Below are 19,173 nucleotides of genomic sequence, written 5' to 3'. Positions count from 1 at the left end.
CCAAATCAGGACAAAAAATGCTAGTAAGTCTAACCTGGGATTTCTTTTTTTATTTCTGAGGGTGACCCATGATTTCTTTGGTATATCTTTTCAAGCACGATAGAAGTTATTTCCTATTTAGAAAAGTAAATCTGTATTGTAGTTACATTTTGTGTAAGATTAGTAGGTGTAGCTATTTGATTTGTATTAGGATTTCTGCTAAAAATAAGGAGGGGAGAGTACCAGAGAGAAACAAGTATGAACAGAGTGTGTTCATGTCTTGCAGACATATGTAAAAACCTCAGTTAAATGTGGACTAAGTATAGTGAAGCCCAAGCCCACACTTCAGAACTGGTCTGCTGTAGACATGTGAGAAGGAGCCTGTAAACCTCGTAGATGTGCAGTCTCTGCTTAAAGATGTTTGCCTTCTTATCCTCTTGATATAATGGATTGTTTTAGGAGTTGCATTGTTCAGGGCTGGAAATACCTTGGGCATTCAATAGTTACTGATACATGTCTAAAACACTTCACTGAGGGCATCAAAACTGCCCTATGTGACAGAAGAATGTGGGATGTTTTAGTAGAATTATCACCAGACAAAATATTTTTGACAGAGCAGACTGTATGGAACCTGTAACAAATATTGTTACAACTACAGTTGCTTGAGTAGGAAGTGGATCTCTTGGAGTTTCATACACTTGAAGTCAGCCTATATTAAATCTGTAAAGACATTAACTTTCTTAGATTTGACTACTAAATTCCCACTTTATTTTGCTTTTGTCTCTTTTGTAGCTGAGACAACTGTACTTCCATGTGAAACAGTGTCACTAGTTACACAGTTACTGTAAAAAACCTGACTATGTGCCTACTACTCTGGATGTGGTTAATACGTGTATTTAAAGGTACCAGAGTCCTTAATCATTCTTTTGAATAGAATCCAGGTGGAGGTACAGTTTTTTCATGTGAAATTAAAAATACTGGTCAGGTTCTCTTTCAGCTTTGAAAATATAAGTTAACTGGGCACACTCTGAGCATAGCTGAAGTCCATAAACCAAGGGTCCAGTGTTGAGGTAGTAAAGGTTATTGCACTGTTTTTCTCCTAAGCCGATCCCATTGCCTAAAATTCACTGTTACATGCTGAAAAGCTGATTTTGAATTTTCTGTTACTAGGTGCTGCTTAGAGGTATGTTTGAATGTTTCCGTGGAATTTAATTCCAACACCCTACTTCAGGCAGGGAAAGTTAGGTTTCTACATCAGTCTTAAGATGGAAAATACATGAAGTTCTGGAAGTCCACTTTGCTTGCTTCCAGTAAGTACACAGCTGGAAGTTAACAGATTTGTGATTTCTTCAGACTAATACCTTCTAGATGACTTCTAACAAACTCCTAACCAAGTTTTTTACTGAACTTGAAGATTTTTATTCTTACACATTTCCTGTTGAATTTACCAGGTGCATGTAATGCCTGTGCAGAATAAGATTGATGTCACTTAATTTTTCACTCTACTTTGTTAATTGAAGAGCTCATCAGCATAATTATAGTTTATTTCATCTCTATTGCTAGATACAGGCACATTTCTTGGAAAAGAAAACATCAGAAGATGCTTAAAGGCATGCTTTCATAGGCGAATAAAAATCTTGATTGTCAAGTGCAATGGCTGGATTAAGGTCACCCCGCTCCTGGATCACACATTAAGATATAAGAATTACTATGTGCTTTCTTGGGAGGTCTGTGTGCCTGCTGTAGAAGCCGTAATGAGCTGTCCTTCTGCTGGGACTCATAATCAGTGTGATAGTAATGGGTAAATTACTTGTCAGGCGATTTTTTTTACCCAAGTAATGCCGTATCATACCACACTCTGCATGATTATTCATGTTCATGTAAGTGCATCTTCTACATGCTTTTAAAGTAATTTGTGCCTTGGTATTTCAGGACAGTTCTTCTAACAGTGATAGTAGGTAGGTATCAATTCCAGTATTGCATTTCTGTGGCTGCTCTTGTGTAGTAGTGTAAGCACAGTGCTGTGTTACCTTTAAGTATTTATAAAAACCTTCTCTAGGATTGTTTTGAAATTGATAGTGTCTGTAACACATGATGATGAAAATACATTTGGAAGATGTAATCTTTTTATCAACTTACATGTATTTAGAGTAATGTTAGATAGTGTTAGATACAGTAAAGCTAGTTGCTCTTTAGTGTCGTTTTATTCAGAATATGTTAATGAAGCCATAAAGGCTTTTGAAGCATGCCAGTCTTTAAGAGGAATTGAAACTGAAAGTGAAATCTACTGCTAAGGGAAAAAAATCCATCTTTTTCTTACAGTAGTAGGATCAGAAGAGCTAGTAAACTTTCATAAATAAAATTGCCTGTTCAGTTTTTTTTGCTCTAGGACATGTTCTAATCACCCATTAAGAAATCATAGCTGAGTTGAAGGAGCTTGATTATCTGATACTTTTGTGATTACTTTTGTTTCTCATTTGCGTATGTAAACTTGTGATTGACAAGAGACCTTAAATGCTTATTAAACATGTAATGTTTCTTTTCTTTTAATGTGCTGTCCAGGCAAACATATTTTTATGGAATCTTAGTGTCTTTATGCAGCAGAATGGGATAAAATTGTCTACTGTATTTCAAGAAAAATCATCAGAAAACCATCAGAAAAACCATCTGCTCTCCTGTGTGAAATGGATTTCTTTAAACACTGTTTTCCAACTTTGTTACTCCAAGGATTTCAGTTGTCAGTGATGAAATAATGGCTAGGCATAGGTATACTTGCAGATTCACTTTTCAGTTCTTGCAAGTCAAAAAGCACGTGATTGATTCTGCTAGTTGAGTTTCTGTGGTAGTCTGCTTTGTTTGTAGAAGAAGACACTGTTGCAGTGTATCAACTTGGTCTAAAGTTACACAGTTGCTCAGTGTGCTTATAGTAATCTTATGTCTGTTACTGTGCTTTGAGACTTAAGTGTGACCTCACTAGGCATAGAATAATCTGGTGTCATAAAATATTCCTGCAGATAGTATAAGTGATAAAAACAGGAGAAAAAACAAGCCACAATCACTTTGGCAGATCATAGAATCAAGGAATGGTTTGGGTTTGAATGAAGTGTAAAGATCATCTTGTTCCAAATGCACTGCTATGGGCAAGGACACCTTTCACAGACCAGATTGTTTAGGGCCCCATCCAGTCTCTCTCTCCCTGAACACTTCGAGGAATGGGGCATCCACAGATCCTCCCGGCAACCTGTTTCAGTGTCTTACCACCCTCTGCAAAGAATTTCTTACTGATATCTAATCTGAGCCAGTTCTCTTTGAGGTTTGAAGCCATTGCCTCTTGTTCTGTTACTACATGCTCTTATTAAAGATTTCTCTCCATTTTGTAGGCTCCCTTTGGGAGCTGGAAGTTTGCAATTAGGTGACCCTTAAGCCTTCTCTTCTCCAGGCTGAAAAATCTCAATTTTCTTGTGGGAGAGGTGCTCCATCTCCATCCCTCCAATCATGCTTTTGGCCTCCTCTGGACTCACTCCAACAGTTCCATGTCCTTCCATTCCTGTGCTGGGAATGCAGTGCTGCAGGTGGGGTCTGAGCAGAGGGGCAGAATCCCCGCCCTGGCCCTGCTGCTTTGGCTGCAGCCCAGGACATGTTTGGCTTTCTGGGCTGTGAGTGCCCATGGCTGGGTCAGGTCCAGCCTCTCACCCACCTGTACCCCAAGCCCTTCTCAGCAGGGCTGCTCTGATTTGTTCATCCCCAGCCTGTGCTGGTATCGGGATTGCTCTGACCCAGGTGCAGCACCTTATACTTGATCTTAATCAACCTCATGAGATTCCTGTGGACACACTTCTCCAGCCTGTCCAGGTCCCTCTGGACATACCATCCTTCATGTGTGTTAATAGCACCACTCAGCCTGGTGTCATCTGCAAACTTGCTGAGAGTGCACTCAATTCCATTGTCTGTGTCATTAATGAAGATTAATTAAATAAGATTTGGACTTTGAGCCATTGACCACTACCCTCGGATGCCACCATCCAACCACTTTATCAACCATTTAATAGTCTAATTTTTTATACATTTATTCTGTAAATTAGACAACTTTGCAGTCATCAGTTTGTTTGGCTGACCATTTAGTTCAAAGCTGACTAGACCAAATGACAGATTATTTAGGGTTGGAAGGGACCTTGAAGTCATTTAGTCCAACCCACACCCACTAAGGCAGGGCAACTTCAAATAGGTCAGTAGGAATGTGTCCAGGTGGGTTTTGAATGGCTCTGAAGAGGAGACTTGTCTTACTGTTGTGCAGGAATAGGTAGTTTGGACATGGTGGTGTGTTTGTGTGTGTGTGCGTGCGTGCCTGTTGTTAGAGAAGGCGCTTGTTACTCAAGGCCTAGCCTTGTTAAGTCTTTGTTTCTGTGTATGTTAAATATAACCATTCCTGGATAGATTATATTTTTTTCCCTCTTTTTTTTTTTTTTTAAGTTAGGGGTTCTTTTATCTTTCATGTCAATAGGGAGGACTTACTTGTGGATTAATTATATAACTTAATCTGCAGTCATGACTGAAGAATAGATTGTGAAGACTAGACTCAAGACATTTACCCAGCTATTGTAGATAATTCAGGTTGTTCAGATTTACATTTTTACTGAATTAACTTTAAATTTTAAACTGCAGTACCCCAAAACATGTTTCTGTCAGCCTGCACAGGACATGTCCTGAGAGAGCAGGAACAAGGGCAGGAGAGCAAAACTCTCATCTGCATGCTGCTTACATACTTTTCGTCTACCAGGAGCCAAGTTATCATTTTTGCTCCAGTGCATTAGCTTTCAGAAGATTTCTTTATACCACAGAATTCAGGGAACTACACTGTAATCTCTGCCACAGCCTGTACAATCCAGTTGGAACAGAATAATGGAGAAGATATGTGTCTCCAATAACATCCAATTTATTCATTCTTTTAGAGTTGGTTTCTTTTGCAGATGTACTGCTGAACATTTTAACCATTTTGCAACCAAGAAAAATCTCTTGGGAGGGGTTTAATCTTACATGTGGCCTGGAGTAGTGATCAGAAGCAGTAGCAATGTGGATATCCCCTCCCATGCATTTTTGCAATATCATTATTTGTCTTTGTTTTGGGTTTATTTAGAATAATGCTTTAAACTTATTAACTTATTTAGTGAAAATGCTTGTGGTGTGAAAAGCCCACAAATCCTGGATTTTAGTAGGACTGCAAGAATACTTCTATGCCCTTTGTGAAAGAGCTGTCAAAAGTATAGGCAGTTATGACATGGTGGGATGGAAAACATTACTTAAGCACCTACCTTCTCAGTATGAAGAAGGCCCAGGCATCTAAGGTGGTGTTGGTAGTCACCTGGACAATCACAGCCACTGGAGATTTCTGCATTAAGACTTGCATTCCTTAAACAGTTACAGCATGGAAATCTTCAGTATGGTTTTGTGTGCTGTGTGTTGTGTGTGGATTGAAAGAGGACAGCTGAGTAAGGTTCTTTACTGTACCTGTTGATCAGACAGCTGTGTCAGCTTCAACTCAAAGTATGAATACTCCTGTTTAAAAGTCCCAGCTGTGGGTACAGTAGTTATTGGCAATAAGGAAAGTTAATTTTTTTGCAAGATTTTAAGTTCATGGAAGAAAAACTGGTTCATTGATTGACTGTCAGCTTCTGTTCATAGCAGTTCCCTGCCATTGGAGTTGTTTTGAAAAAGCAGAGGGGGTGGAGAAAGAAATATGGAGTCCAGTTTTGTCTATCCCGAGATTGTTTAAATGTTAGAGAAAACTATTAGTGAGAAACTGGAGAGGTGCTCCTTTTTTTTTTCTTTTCTATTCCTTCTTCCCCCCTTTTTCTTGTTGTATGGATGCTGCCCACCTGTTCTGTTTGAAAAAAATTTATGAAACATCCATTGGTGTTAAAAATAACACCTGTTCTTGAGAAAAGAGGTAGATAACTTTTTTGTTGCTAGAATAGTTTGGAAAGATGTCCGTTTTTTAGCCATGCATGTTTTTCAGTCATGCATGTTTTTCTCCCACTGCAGTGTGAAGTAAAGTGTAGCTAATGTGAAGTAATGTATAGCTAAAGCAATGCATTATACTTTCAGGTGAATCAAATCTCTGGTTCAAAGATGCTCTAGGTCATTAAGGGTAATTAACTGAGCAAAGCAGCAGTACTGCTTCTTGTATTTCCTAGTGCACAACTTGTCATTTTTTGTCTTTCTTAGCTTAATTGTAGGTAGGTGACATCTTTCTGTAGAGATGTCTGTTCCTAGTTTTAAGCTTTCCAGTGATTTTTAATCAATGAAATTATGGTTGCAGTTGGCTTGTTGAATTTGTGTTTTCATATACTCAAGACATAGGTTTTTATTTATCAATGAGATATGTCTTCCCTCTTCTGGTCTGCACAATTATTGTCTATAGAAAGAAGATTTAAAAACTACTCAGGTAGCTTAAGGTAGAGTTTTACAAGTACACATTTCTTTTGACAGCTTGAAGATGGACACACTTTATTTGACTACAATGTTGGACTAAATGACATAGTTCAGCTTTTGATACGTTCTGATTCTGAAGCTCCTACCACTGCATCTGTGACAGATCAGGATGGAGAAATCAATCCCTGTGCTGTTTCCAACTGCAAGAACAAAGTCAAAAAAACAAACAGTGGATCACCCAGTCAGCCATCTACATCATCTCGCTCGTTTCTCATTGATCCTGGCATTGGATTGTACAAGGTATGTACAAACTTCACTCCTGTGGATTTAATTTTATTTTTAGAAAAGTATTGTTTTATTATTTCAAAGAGTGTATCCTCATTGCTTTCTTTTATGATTTCATTCCCCAATTTGGCTTAAATGAAATTCACGTAATTTAAACTGACTCTTGGAGAGTCATGAGCATGTCCCTTGGACCAATCTTACTTTTCAGGGGAATTCTCAAACTCTGACTGACACACTGTGTTCTTCAAAACAGATTCTTGAAAAGCTTAGCATAGCTGTAAAACAAATACTTTCTTGTGGACAAAAGAAGTTAATAAAGAAAATGTGTTAAAGTGTAGCTTTTACCCTTCTTTTTTCTTCAAGCTGTCCAAATAATTATTTTAGTACTAATGTTACAGTGCTGCATTAGAACTAGACAGATTGTGGAAATACACAATTTCTTTAAGCTATATGTTATGTAGTGATATCTTTTTAAATGTAAGTTTTTTAGGAATGACATACCTAGTATTCATTTAATTTTGTACCTTGTTGCATTTTTCAGTATTGTCATGAAGGACTACATCAGAGTACCAAAAGTTTAATTTAAACAGAAAAGGGGCAGTTTCCAGATTGCTAGCTTATTGAATATTTGGTAGAATGTGTGTATATGAATATATCTATGTATATCTATCTGTAGGGAATGATAGCATTTCACCTCCTCTTTGGGTGTTTCTCTTAGATAAGACATAGCCATAACAGTAATTATTTTGCTAGAAAATGTCCCCAATGACAGAGAAGGGAAAGGAGGTAGAGGTTGCCATAAATGCAACTTGCTACAGTGTTGCCTTAAGTCTTTGAAAAATTAACAAATCTGGCTGAGAAAACTATGAGCTGGGCCACTCTCTGGCTGATCTTGCACCTGGCTCAAGCAAAGTCTAAGGATGGAACAATGTCTGGAGTGAAGCAGAGGGCTCACGGCCCTGTGTTGTTTCAGTGGGGTACAGAGGAACACCTGCACCAACCATTGGCCTCACTCCTCCTTCACCATGTACGTCAAGTCTTGCTAAAATCTGTTTCTTTATGGACATAAGGATGTGCACAAAGACTATCAGACAGAGAGGTCAGAGAGCCTTTACTGCCACCACCTCAGCAGATAGACTAAAGTGTTTATTTTACCTTTAGTATCAACTGTAAATTCTGACCAAAAGTTATTAAGATCTTCATTAAGTCTAATTTGCATAGTCTAGTAAGTCTAATTTTCACACACCTAAAAATGCAGATGAAAAAAGAACATGTCTGTGTAAGACCACAGTCACCACAACCCCACCTGTAAGATGAAATAATTTCTTTTGGGTAGGACCAAAAATTATAATATAGAAGGGGTATTTTTGGGACAAAAGACAGAGGGGGAAAACACCTCTGCTTGCTTAGTATAGGCTGACAGTGTCTCTCCTCCTTCCCTGAAGGGTCACATTTAGGTGGGCTTTGTACCTCTCAGTTGCATTGGAGCAGATCCAGGAATATTTATTCACACATATTTGGATATTTATTAATGTTTGGGAATATTTAGTATTATAGCTGAATATGTGTGTATATGTGTGTGTGTATATATATATATATATATATATATATATATATATATATATATATATATATATATATACACACACATTTATTAGTATATATGAGTATTAACATATAGGTGTTTATATTGCTAACAGATCTCTGTTACTATTACCTCCTGTCATGACACATATTAACACTGCGGTTAGTGCATTGCTCACTGGCAATCCTGAACTCGCCTCCTGTTGCTTCAATGAACTGCACTATTGGTGAATCTGGATTGTGCATGTTACTGAACACAACCAGATGTAGTGCTGAATTAATCAGGAATCAAGCCCAGTGGCACCCAGCCCTCTGATCTCTGAAGTCCAGCTGGAACACCAGGGTGTTCATTCTCTGCCAAATTTCTGTAGCCTTAATGCAACAGAGGCTCCCACATGTATACAAGGTAATTTCAGTTAGACTTCTGTTTGAAGGACTTCTCTGAGGAATCAGGAAGTCACAAAATCAGTAGCTTAAATATGGAGACTCGAGCTTGTGTGCTTCCTTTTTCTTTTATATACATTTTATTACAATTGGAAGAGCTCCAGTTCTTCAGTTCTTAGGCTTTACAATTAATCAAGGAGTGTAAAAGGTAATACGATAAAGGATGGGGAGATGAGAAAACACAGCAGATAGACTGATCTGAGGAAAAGAGTACTAAAATGTTTATTTTTCAAGAATGTCACATTTCAATGTGTTAAATATACAGTAGTCTCTTAGCTGCTTTGTTCAGGATTAAATCAGAAAATATAACAGAGAATGGTGATATCAGCAAGCATGCTCAAGGAAACCTATTTTGTCAAGTAAGCTGAAATTTTTGTGATGTCTCATTCCAGAAAGCTAACATTTTCTCCTTCATTACTTGTGAAGTATGGAGTAGTATGCATTTTCAGTCAACAATGTGTTTTCAATACATCTAGAGAAAATTAGGGGTATAGTCATTTCACTGTTTGCTATTTATAGATGACAGTATGAATGGATACAAAGGATTACTAATTACATTATCTGAAAACTTTGAAGAATGTATTTTTACCCGGTATTGTAGTTCAAAGGTTGCAAACGTACCTAATACAAGTCAGTAAAAAAGGCTTAGATCCTAATAAACTAAGGTAAGTTAGGTGGCTAAATAGGTGGATATATTTCATTGTCAAACAATAAGGAGTAGTTTGTCACATCTCGAAGAAATGTTTTGTTATAACTTACTCTGTCTGAGCAAAGTCCTTTGTCTCGTTGGATCTTCATCAATAGCTCAACAAGATACCTATTATTTTCTCCATACTGTGGATAGACCAAGCCTCTGTGCCCTGCTGTCTCATTCTGATTTTAGCTACCAGAAGGAAAGTTAGTTGTTATGGAACCTGCAATTCAAAAAACTGTAAAAAAATAATGGTAGAGTTGGTGTTGGAAATAAAAGTTAATAATAAATTATTTTTAGATGATTAAAATAGTGATTTAAACAGAATATCTCTGTGTGGTTATTGTTTATTATGTAAATCAGAATATTTTAGCTTGTTTTGTAGCCCAGTTGTACCTGACATCTGATACAGTTCTGTGGGCTCTGAAGGGAACTGGTAGTGGATGGATTTATGTGCAACTCTTGTTACTAAGAGTTGTTAGTGGTATCTGGTCTAAGAACTGGGAGACCATCCCCAGATGGACTTGACATGAGTGCACAGCACTATCTTGGCTAAGCAATGGCCAAAAAGAGCAATAACAGGATGAGTTGCAAGAGAAGGGTTACAGTAACACTGACTTGGGCATGCAGGAATGATGTTACAAAAAACAAAGCTCTTTCAGAAGCATGTGTGTGTTTCATTTTCTGATTCTAACATGGTCAATTTTTCTTTCAAAAAACACTGACTGCAGTAAAAACATTTTAGCCAAGAACACTAGTTTGGAATAAAAGCCATGCAAATGGAATCTGTAATTAAAATCAGTGTTTGTTTGATACTGTTCACAAATAGCAACTAATAAAACAGTTCTTAAACCAAACTCCACTCACACAAAATAATTGTATTATGCTCCTCAGGAGTCTGTGGTAATAATTATTTGCTCTTACTCTTTGCAAGCGTGGGAAGTATGCTGTGTAATTATTCACATCTAATTACATATGCATGTATTTTAAAGGAATGATTAAGGGAGTTTACATTGATGTATTGTTTTATTATTATTTTTCCATTTTTTGTTGTTCTGCATCTGGATATGATGGATTTTAACTTGGCTAACATGGCTTCTTTGGCACTTGCATAACTGGTTGCATGAAGTAGCAGCAGATGGGGAATCCTTAACAGTGTGTATCTCATTCAGCTGTATTTTGGAGAAGAGAAAGTAAAGCACCACTGAGCAGCGACTAGTTCAAACATCTAAGATTGCATAGGAATGCCTTCATGAAGGTTCCTTTTAGAAGTGTCAGAATTCACTGTTTATATTTAAAATAGATTGATTGATAGATTTAAAATAAGGCTGTCCTTATCTGATTTGTTTATCATGTAGCTGAAATTGTCGTCCTGGTAATAAGCTGTACTTTGAATACTGTAGATTCTAAGAAAGTAAAAGTACACGTTGGTATTTTACATATGCGGAAGAACAAAGCATTAGGTTTGGGAAGTTATTCGAAGAAGAGGAATGGCAAGAGTAAACCAGGAATTTCTTTAATGGGATAAACTTGTTAGCTCAAACTGCTGTTAGTTGTGCTTTCAGATACTGAAGGATTGCTTCACTCTAAATACTAAAACTTAACTGAGTTTTGCTCCTGTGAAAATACAATAAGATTATTCATATCTTAGAAATTAGCCTTTGGAGTGTGTGCGAGTAAGTATCTGTCTGGCACAATGTTGGTACCTGACAAAGACTGTAGCTTACACCATATGTGTATTTATGTAAATACATATCTGCATGTGTCTCGTATTGATAATTAAAGATTTTTAATCTGCAGTAATTCTGTTGTAATAATTTTTTTATAGTTGGTGTACTGTTGAAGTGCTTTGTAAATATTTTCTTTCAGTGTTCTCAGTATTATTAAAGGAACATCTGTTTATTACCTGAAGACTTGAGAAAATACAATAAGATTTAGAATAGTAAAATGGTTTGGTTGCTTAATACCAGTAGTAACACAGTGAGTACAGAAAGGAGAAGTTCTGAAGAAGAGTTCCATTTCTTACAGTCATGACATTCTGGCTGACTCTGGTGGCAACCTAGTTAGATTTTTTTCCTATCTCTCCAGGTTGGAGGCTCAGGAAGGTCTGTAAACCCTTTGGTTTTGAGCTAGTATTTTAATACTGTGTGTGCTTTTCATAACCATAAGGAACAGTGGGTGAAACAAGAGGAAAGGACAATGGAAGAGATCAGGCAAATTTTCAGATTTGAAGGGGAAAAAAGTTAGCATTGCTTTTTAAAATGACATATAAATTATATTTATACTAGATTTTAATGAAGGAAGAATAATAAAATACTAGAAGTGCAAATAAAACTATTTATGACTGCATATTACTTGAACTTGCAACTAGTTACTATAGTTGATTGTTTTACTGATAACAAAGTTAAGCAGTAGCACAGTAAGTTGTCTGATTTATTTTTTTTCTTAATTGATGTTTTATAAAATAAGCATAAACTCATTATTGAATTTTGCTTTTAGATAAACGAATTGGTGGATGCCCGTGATATCAACATTGGAGCCTGGTTTGAAGCTCATATAGAAAATGTTACCCGAGCAACAAAGGGACATAAGAATGGTAAAGCTCAAGGGAAGAGTGGTAGCACTTACAAAAGGACTAATGGAAACTTAAATCAAGATCATTCTAGAGAAAATGCAAATAGTTTGGACAGTACACCTTCCACATCTTATTCAGACTGTATGGACACTGATGAAGAAGCTATTTATCATATCAAGTATGATGAGTAAGTGCTCCTGATACTGTTTTGAGGACATCACATATTGTTATTTGGTTTGTATAAACGGAGAATTTCTTGAAGAAGCTTGGCATCAAAGAAATCAAGTTCAATATTGCAACCAAGAAAAAAAATACTAAAAAATTTATAGCACTTTTCAGTTGAATATAGCAGATCCATGGGCAGCAATGATGTCTTTCATGCCTAAATATTTGTGAAGTATTAATATCTTCTCCTTGTAAGAATATCCTTTCTATATAATAATATACATCTTTTCTACATAAGATAAAGAAACCATATAACCAAATTTTTGCAGTTGTTTTTTTCAAGTAAGGTTTTTTAAATTTTTTTTTTATTATTATTTCCGATGTATATGGAATTCCTCTAAATAGAGCTGAAGGAGAGCTCCCATTGAAGCAAATTTGTGATATTTAATTTGGATTTATTTTATTCCAAATAGAGTAATTGTGAGCAAAATTTCAGATCTGCACTTATAGTAGAGATTTGTAATTGAGAACTTTGTGACTGAGGGCTTGAAACTGATCCTGAACTGGAGAAGAGGGCATTAAGAGTAGAGTTTTTTCAAGTTACTTTAGGGTTTTTTTTGTCCTTTCTCCAGTCATAACAAATTCTAGAGCCTGCAGTGTGTGGGTGGGAAACCCTGAGTTTGAAGGGATTTTGTATTTATGAGCAGGCTTTGCACCGCTTCATTTGCTTAGAAAACTGTTCTGAAATTTTTTTGGTAATAATGTGTTAAAGCAGTCAGTTAAGCTTCAAAACAAATAAAATTTTTAATGAGTTGAGTATTTTAAATTTTTCATATTGAGATTAGTAAAAATACTGTAGTCTGTGAAATGTAAGATTGAGGTGGAAGGATGTAAAATATATTAAATTTTAACTAAATGTAGATTTCCACAACAGTATTTTACAGTAGCTATTTCTACTCTACATATTTTAGAGTAGTACTCTGCATCTGAGTTACAGAGAGCACTTTTTGTTTGTTGTACTAGTAATAGATACAACCTAATGCACTTTTTTGACTCTATGCTAAGTTTGGATTCCGTATCTGCGACTCTAAGCATTTTACTTAAAATGTTAGAGAATTAAAAATTTGCAAATGACATAGTCAACTATTACCATCAAAACTAAAATATTCTTCTGTGCAATTAATGTCTTTGGTGGTGTGATTTCAAAAACCTGTCTTTAATATTATCTGATTTTACATCACTGTGGATATATGTAAGTTAGCAATTGGCATACATTTCTGAGAAAGTATTTGTAACTGTTGCTGTGAAATTATGGTGGGTTTTTTTTAAGATGCTGTTATTTTTTATGAGCTGGAAGTACAGAAGTAGAAAAAGTTTCACAACAGTTTTGATTTTTCTTTGGTATAGTCTTACTAAACTGAAAGATTGACCTCTATTTTGTGTGTACTTCCCTTTCTGCAAGTGAAGACAGTCTTTTTACTCCTACAAGGTGCTTATGTATAGCAGCTCTATACACTTAGCCAAGAAAATTAAGTAAGGCACAGAAGCATAATGTGGCAAGATGGTCGCAGTTAAACTGATCTGTCTTAAGATATTGGTAGTTAAAGCTCTTGGAAGGAAAAAATACTGGGAAGTGCAACTTGTACATTTATGAGTGAAAGTTCTTGATGGATGCTCCTGATACAATTCTTTTGGGGACTCACATTTTTCTTTTAGCATTACCCGACATGCACATTCCTATTGTAACTACATTTGTGCTTCTACCACTTTGTTTTCATACATTAGTGTTTACCTCTGATGTCTGTAGACAACACTTGTATTCTGCCACCTCTTTGCTTGATGTGCATAAGTAGGAAGATCATGGTGTGCTTTGACACACAGTTGTTCTCTGCTACAGAAATACATTAATTTATCTCTTCACTCCTGTTCTTCAAGCTTCATATCTTACTGTGAGTACTATGCCCTGCACAGTTACTTGTGTGTGGGTGTTTTGTTTTTCAGGTTTGGATTAAGCATTTTGCTGCCAGATGTACTTGGCATTTTCTAGTCTGTCCTTGTGGTGCTGTTTTGGAGAAGCTTTTTTCCTTTTTATCTCTGATAGATGGTGGGTCTCATGGGTGACATAGTTTTAGCTCCATCTTTCCTACAACAGGTGTTCTTACATGACACAAACACACCCTCCATTGTCTGAAATAGAGTAAAAATTACTCACAAATGAAAGACATAAGCCTGGTGCCAGTAAAACCATCAAAATTACTTTAACACATTGGAAGAAGTATATGTCAGAGGTGGGCACAAGTGTACAACTTCTCAAATCATAACTGATGCTTTTCTGTCTGTTACATCCTTCCAGTTTGAAAAAAAAAATCACCACAAAGATTACAGTTGAGGTATAGGTCACTTGTAATGCATTGAATTGGTCTACTCTACCCCCTAGAACAGTATATTCTCCTATAGCAGCCTTTCTTCAGGAGTGAAGCAGGACTTGTCCTTTTCTTAAGTGAGAAAGCTAGCGGTGCTGCTAGATTTACATATCACAACTCCTGTACAAAACCTAAATGCTTTAATATGCAGTTTTAGATTTCATAAAAGTATTTTTCCTCAGAGGGGTTCAGTGTTCATTTGTTCCTCTTTCCTTTTCTTGTTTAAGCAGTGTAGTTACAGTGAATGTGAAAGGAAAAAATATGAGAGATCTCTTTTTGCAAAGAGTATAGTTAAGGGAAATTATCCTTTCTGGGCAAGAATTGATTATAGTAATCTCAAAGCGGTAACTACCTTTTGACTAAGCAGAGCTCTCCTACCAGCTGTGACTGCCTCAGATAGGGGGTACTACATATTCCTCTGTAATTTTGTAGATAACAGCACTGGTGAGTTGTTTCTGTAGTGGTTTTCTCCCGCCTCTTCCACCGCCGTTCCCCACCCCAGCTATGTGTCTTGTATTTAACTAAATTGCTGCTAATAGTTATAAGGCCCACTTATTTCTGCAGAGAGAAAACCTAGGGCCATTGGGAGGAAAAGAACTCAGTTTCAGATTGCACTTACCAAGAATTTTGACTCCAGTTCAAATATTTATACTTGTTTGAGAGCCCTAATTTCACCAGTGAGTGAGACCAAAATACCAGTTTTATTACCAATGCTGACCTTCAGGCAGTATCAAATTTCTTAGCATCCCTTTGTGGCTATGTAACTTTTGCATGACAGTCCATCTTCTGCTTTCAGTTTTTGAATGGAGGTTTTTCCCTGATTTCAGCAGTTTGAAGGTGTGTTCCTGTTTTAGTCAGCGTATCTTCCTCCCCTTAGACTTTACTTCCTGTATTTCCATTTCACGTTTGCATTTGTGGGTATCACAAGGAGCCATTAAACACTTTGTAGTCAAGGATGTGCTATCCGGTTTCATACAAAGCTATCATACATTTGTTTCTTCTGCTCCCAGCAACTGACTTCAAATACAGAAGAAATTAACCTGTCTTGAACATAAAAAAGCTGAATCCTGATTTAAAAGGACTTGTGAGGAAGCCAGCACATGCTGAGGTCCTAAAGTTAGCTGAGATAACTGTAGGTGATCACCACCACAGCTTGCTTAAGAATCACTTTTAAATCAGAAACAGGACATTTCAGTAGCAGAGGGGCACCATAAGGACATGCCTACAATGCTGTTTTATATCAGCATTTGCCCTTTCCTCTTACCTTACTGTATTTCATATTTGTTACTGGTGTAGCACTGGTTATCGTGTACTTAGTTTCAGGGAGACAGTTCTCATTCTGCAAGTATTGGCTTCTTGATCATTACCTTCCCAAAGCAGCAGGAAGACTTAGGGTTTACCCTAAGTATTTGGATTACAATCAAATAATGTCTTGTCCTTTCTTTTCTTGTTTCAGTCGTTTGTAATAAAGTCTTTCCATTTAAGAAGGCCCTCAGTAGAAGCCACAGGGAGGCTGGATGTTTCTGCAGCATGAGAAATTTCAGTATGACAACTTATATGCAAGTAGAGATTAAGTATGACTCAAGTGTAGGTAACTTCTTACAAGGCCATTGCTCTGGCTGATGATATTACCCTCAGGTTTTATAACAATCAGAGAATTTTATTTTAAACCATGAGGTAATATCTGCATCATATGCCACATAAAGTATGCTGTAATTATTTCTTCTAGGTGACAAATTGCTTCTCTTCACTTCATGCTTAATGTGAGCTGTGGAGTAATGCCCTCGGATTTTAAAGATGTACACACATGCACACATTAAGAAAATTAGGATTTCACTGTGTTGCCACAGAGGTCAAAAAAGTGTAGTCATCCTGTGTGGCTGTTAAAGTAATATGCCAGACACAGTCATCTTGCAGGAGATGACAGACTATACTGAAGCAATGAGGATAAAAGTTCTAAGTACTGCCTGGTCAAAAAAACCCACTTTCTACTTGAAAGTGTAATCCACAGCTGAAGAGACTGTCAAGAGAATAATAGTATTAAACTTGCTATTACTTTCTCAAGGAATGGTTTGGAGATTAGACTTGCTTTTAATGGATCCATTTTCTGAATGTTTTTAATATGAAATTTTCACATCCAGATAGTAGGCTGGGATTTAAACTGAGAATTCACATAGATCGCACTACTGATAAATTGATTTTTGGACACCAAAAGACATTATGGGCCATTTTCAGGTAGCCCCTACTTCTTTCTTATACTTTGCTTTCTAGCTGTGTACATTTGATAGTGAAGTTGCATTGAATTTTTGGTTATGTGACTGTACAATGAAGTGCTCTTGTTTCCTGATATATCTAAAAACTAGTGTCTACTAGGTGAATGTTACTGGGTTTTTCATTCATCAGTCAAATAAATTAATCCTATATCCAGTGGGGCTTTATATAGGAAAGATTCCCTGCTTCTTTGAGAGGTAGTTGCTTTGTGCAGCATTAGTGATAATGCATGATGCAAACTGCTCTGTTTTGTCTTCTGTGGAGAAATGTCAAAATTCATTCCTTTGCATGCTATGTGTTTCTCAATTAACCCTTGTAAATGTTTAGCTGAGTTATCTTTTTTCTTTATATACATCAGACACAGGAAAGAGTGCAAATCAGGAGGATACATGCTATCAGATTCCTGATTGTAGTTTAAGACACTGAAGTAAGGAACGGGATTACTTTTGAAGGACGTGAAGTTAATGGCTAGAAACATGACAAAGTTATGGGAGCTATAGACTGTAGGTTTTTTATAGAACTTGTATCCTTTTGTTTGTGTTGGAGAGTTTAGAATTTCAGAAGAGAAAGAGGAATGAAAGCTATATTGTCTGCTAAGTAGAATACTAAGACGATCTGTTCCTAAGGGTACCACATGTTTTTTCTGACCTTATGTCAGTCACAAACCTTTTTTATAATTAGTCTGAGTGACTACTTGGAGCACCTCTCCTAGCAATGTAGTTTTGTTTTCCAGTTCCTAGTATCAGTGATTAGTTTGTTTACTCATTCAAAATTTTTACCTCATATAGATTATAAGACACCGCTAAAGTAACCAAAGAGCTGATATGTCAGACGTCTTTTTTCCATATATCCTCACTAGAAAGCATGCCACCAGAATCATTCATACTTGAAAGTATTTTATGGGAGTATCTACACACTGCTGCTCTTCATTTCGAGAAGTTAGTTCCTTGTAAGGCTGTTTGTCCCATTTGCAATGGGTTTCTGACTGCGTATTCTGTGTTTTATAATGTCAGAGTATTTGTATGTATTGTAGCCAGGATTTTGGCAGTAGGCGTTAACTGTAAGACTCTGATTTCTAACATTGTAAGCGCCTTGTGCAAACTGAATAGGAAGAAGTTTGAGGAGACAATCTAGGTGTTTCTTATGTCTCTTGAGAAAAGATTTGAGGTAAGGGAGGGAAGCTTTGCTGTCATGTTTGAGAGAACAACTAAAATAATGACAGTTAAATATTTTTTTGTTTAAAACTGATTCTCGGTTGAAAAAATTGTGTGATCAGTGAGAATTAGATTGAATTTTACCACTTATTCATTTATCTTGAATTAGCTGTAAGTGTTCTCCTTGCATTTTTGAGGAAAGTTTTTTGAAAAAATGCATGATTTGTCTGCTATCCAGGGAAGTAAACCTGTTTTTCACGATATTCACATTACTTAAAATTGTAATACGAAATTATTGCATTAAAAATTGAATTTTCTGTGTATTTCTTACACTTCTGAACTTCTGTTTTGATACTCTTATTTCCAGGTTGTCTCCCTTCAGAGTATCCATGTTGTCCACACAGCGCAGTCATGTAAGACTAGAAGTTACTTTTTCTGGAAATTCAGAATTAAAGTAATTAGGAAACTAAGATGGTTCTCTTCAGGCTATTAATACAGTTTCTCAGTGTTTAAGCTGCCTAATTCTGTAATTATTAGTTGTTAGGTAAAGTTCTCAAAATCTTTATGTTCCATGTGACTGACTTTTATCTTTATTGATAATCAGTATCCTTTCCAGTCTGTTTTTTGAAATATATTACTTGTTTTTCTTGTAATAACAAATTATCAGACCTACTGGTTTTTTTTGGAAGTGCACAGCTTGACTACCCCAGTGATTTTTTTTTTTCCCTATTCATAATTGTGGCTTATAGTGTAGTGCTTTTTGAAACACTGTATTGGCTTTTTCAAACAGTACAGCAAAACTGGGCTGATTATTTCCTCAGGTTAGAAGGGAGTTGGGTGGTAGCAACTTAGTTTTTAACCAGTTCTACCTTCTTAGTCAGATTTACCTCTTCCAAGAGTTCATTCCTTTCTATTTCTTTTTTTGTTTTTGCCCTTCTACATTCTCGGGTTGGAATATCTCATTTCTGAATTTTATGATTGAGAAAATAAATTATACTTTCATTTTATTAGTATTGGAAAATAATTTTTAAAACTGTGCATCTGCACTAACATTCCTCACTGTACTAGTGGGGAGAGTGGTTGGGAAAGTCTTTACTTTTGTTCCCGGAATTTTATTTTTCCAGTTCTAGTTATTCTAGTAACAGCTGGGAAAAGTGTTAGAGGATATATTGC

The 19,173-nt window shown here is 36.4% G+C and overlaps 1 protein-coding gene across 3 annotated transcripts in view; it reads left to right on the top strand.

Moving 5' to 3' along the window:
- Positions 1-19,173, top strand: part of UHRF2 (ubiquitin like with PHD and ring finger domains 2) — an 84,035-nt gene that overhangs the window by 8,867 nt on the left and 55,995 nt on the right. For all 3 annotated transcript variants that reach the window (XM_038125544.1, XM_038125543.1, XM_038125545.1), the window contains exons 2-3: positions 6,466-6,708; positions 11,912-12,174. In XM_038125544.1, coding sequence (XP_037981472.1) covers positions 6,466-6,708; positions 11,912-12,174 — 506 coding nt within the window. The remainder of the gene's footprint in view (positions 1-6,465; positions 6,709-11,911; positions 12,175-19,173) is intronic.

This window comes from Motacilla alba, chromosome Z (assembly GCF_015832195.1).
Source record: "Motacilla alba alba isolate MOTALB_02 chromosome Z, Motacilla_alba_V1.0_pri, whole genome shotgun sequence".
Taxonomy (NCBI): Eukaryota; Metazoa; Chordata; class Aves; order Passeriformes; family Motacillidae; genus Motacilla; species Motacilla alba.
Note: the sequence above shows the minus strand (reverse complement) of the source record. Positions and strands in the feature narration are given on the sequence as shown.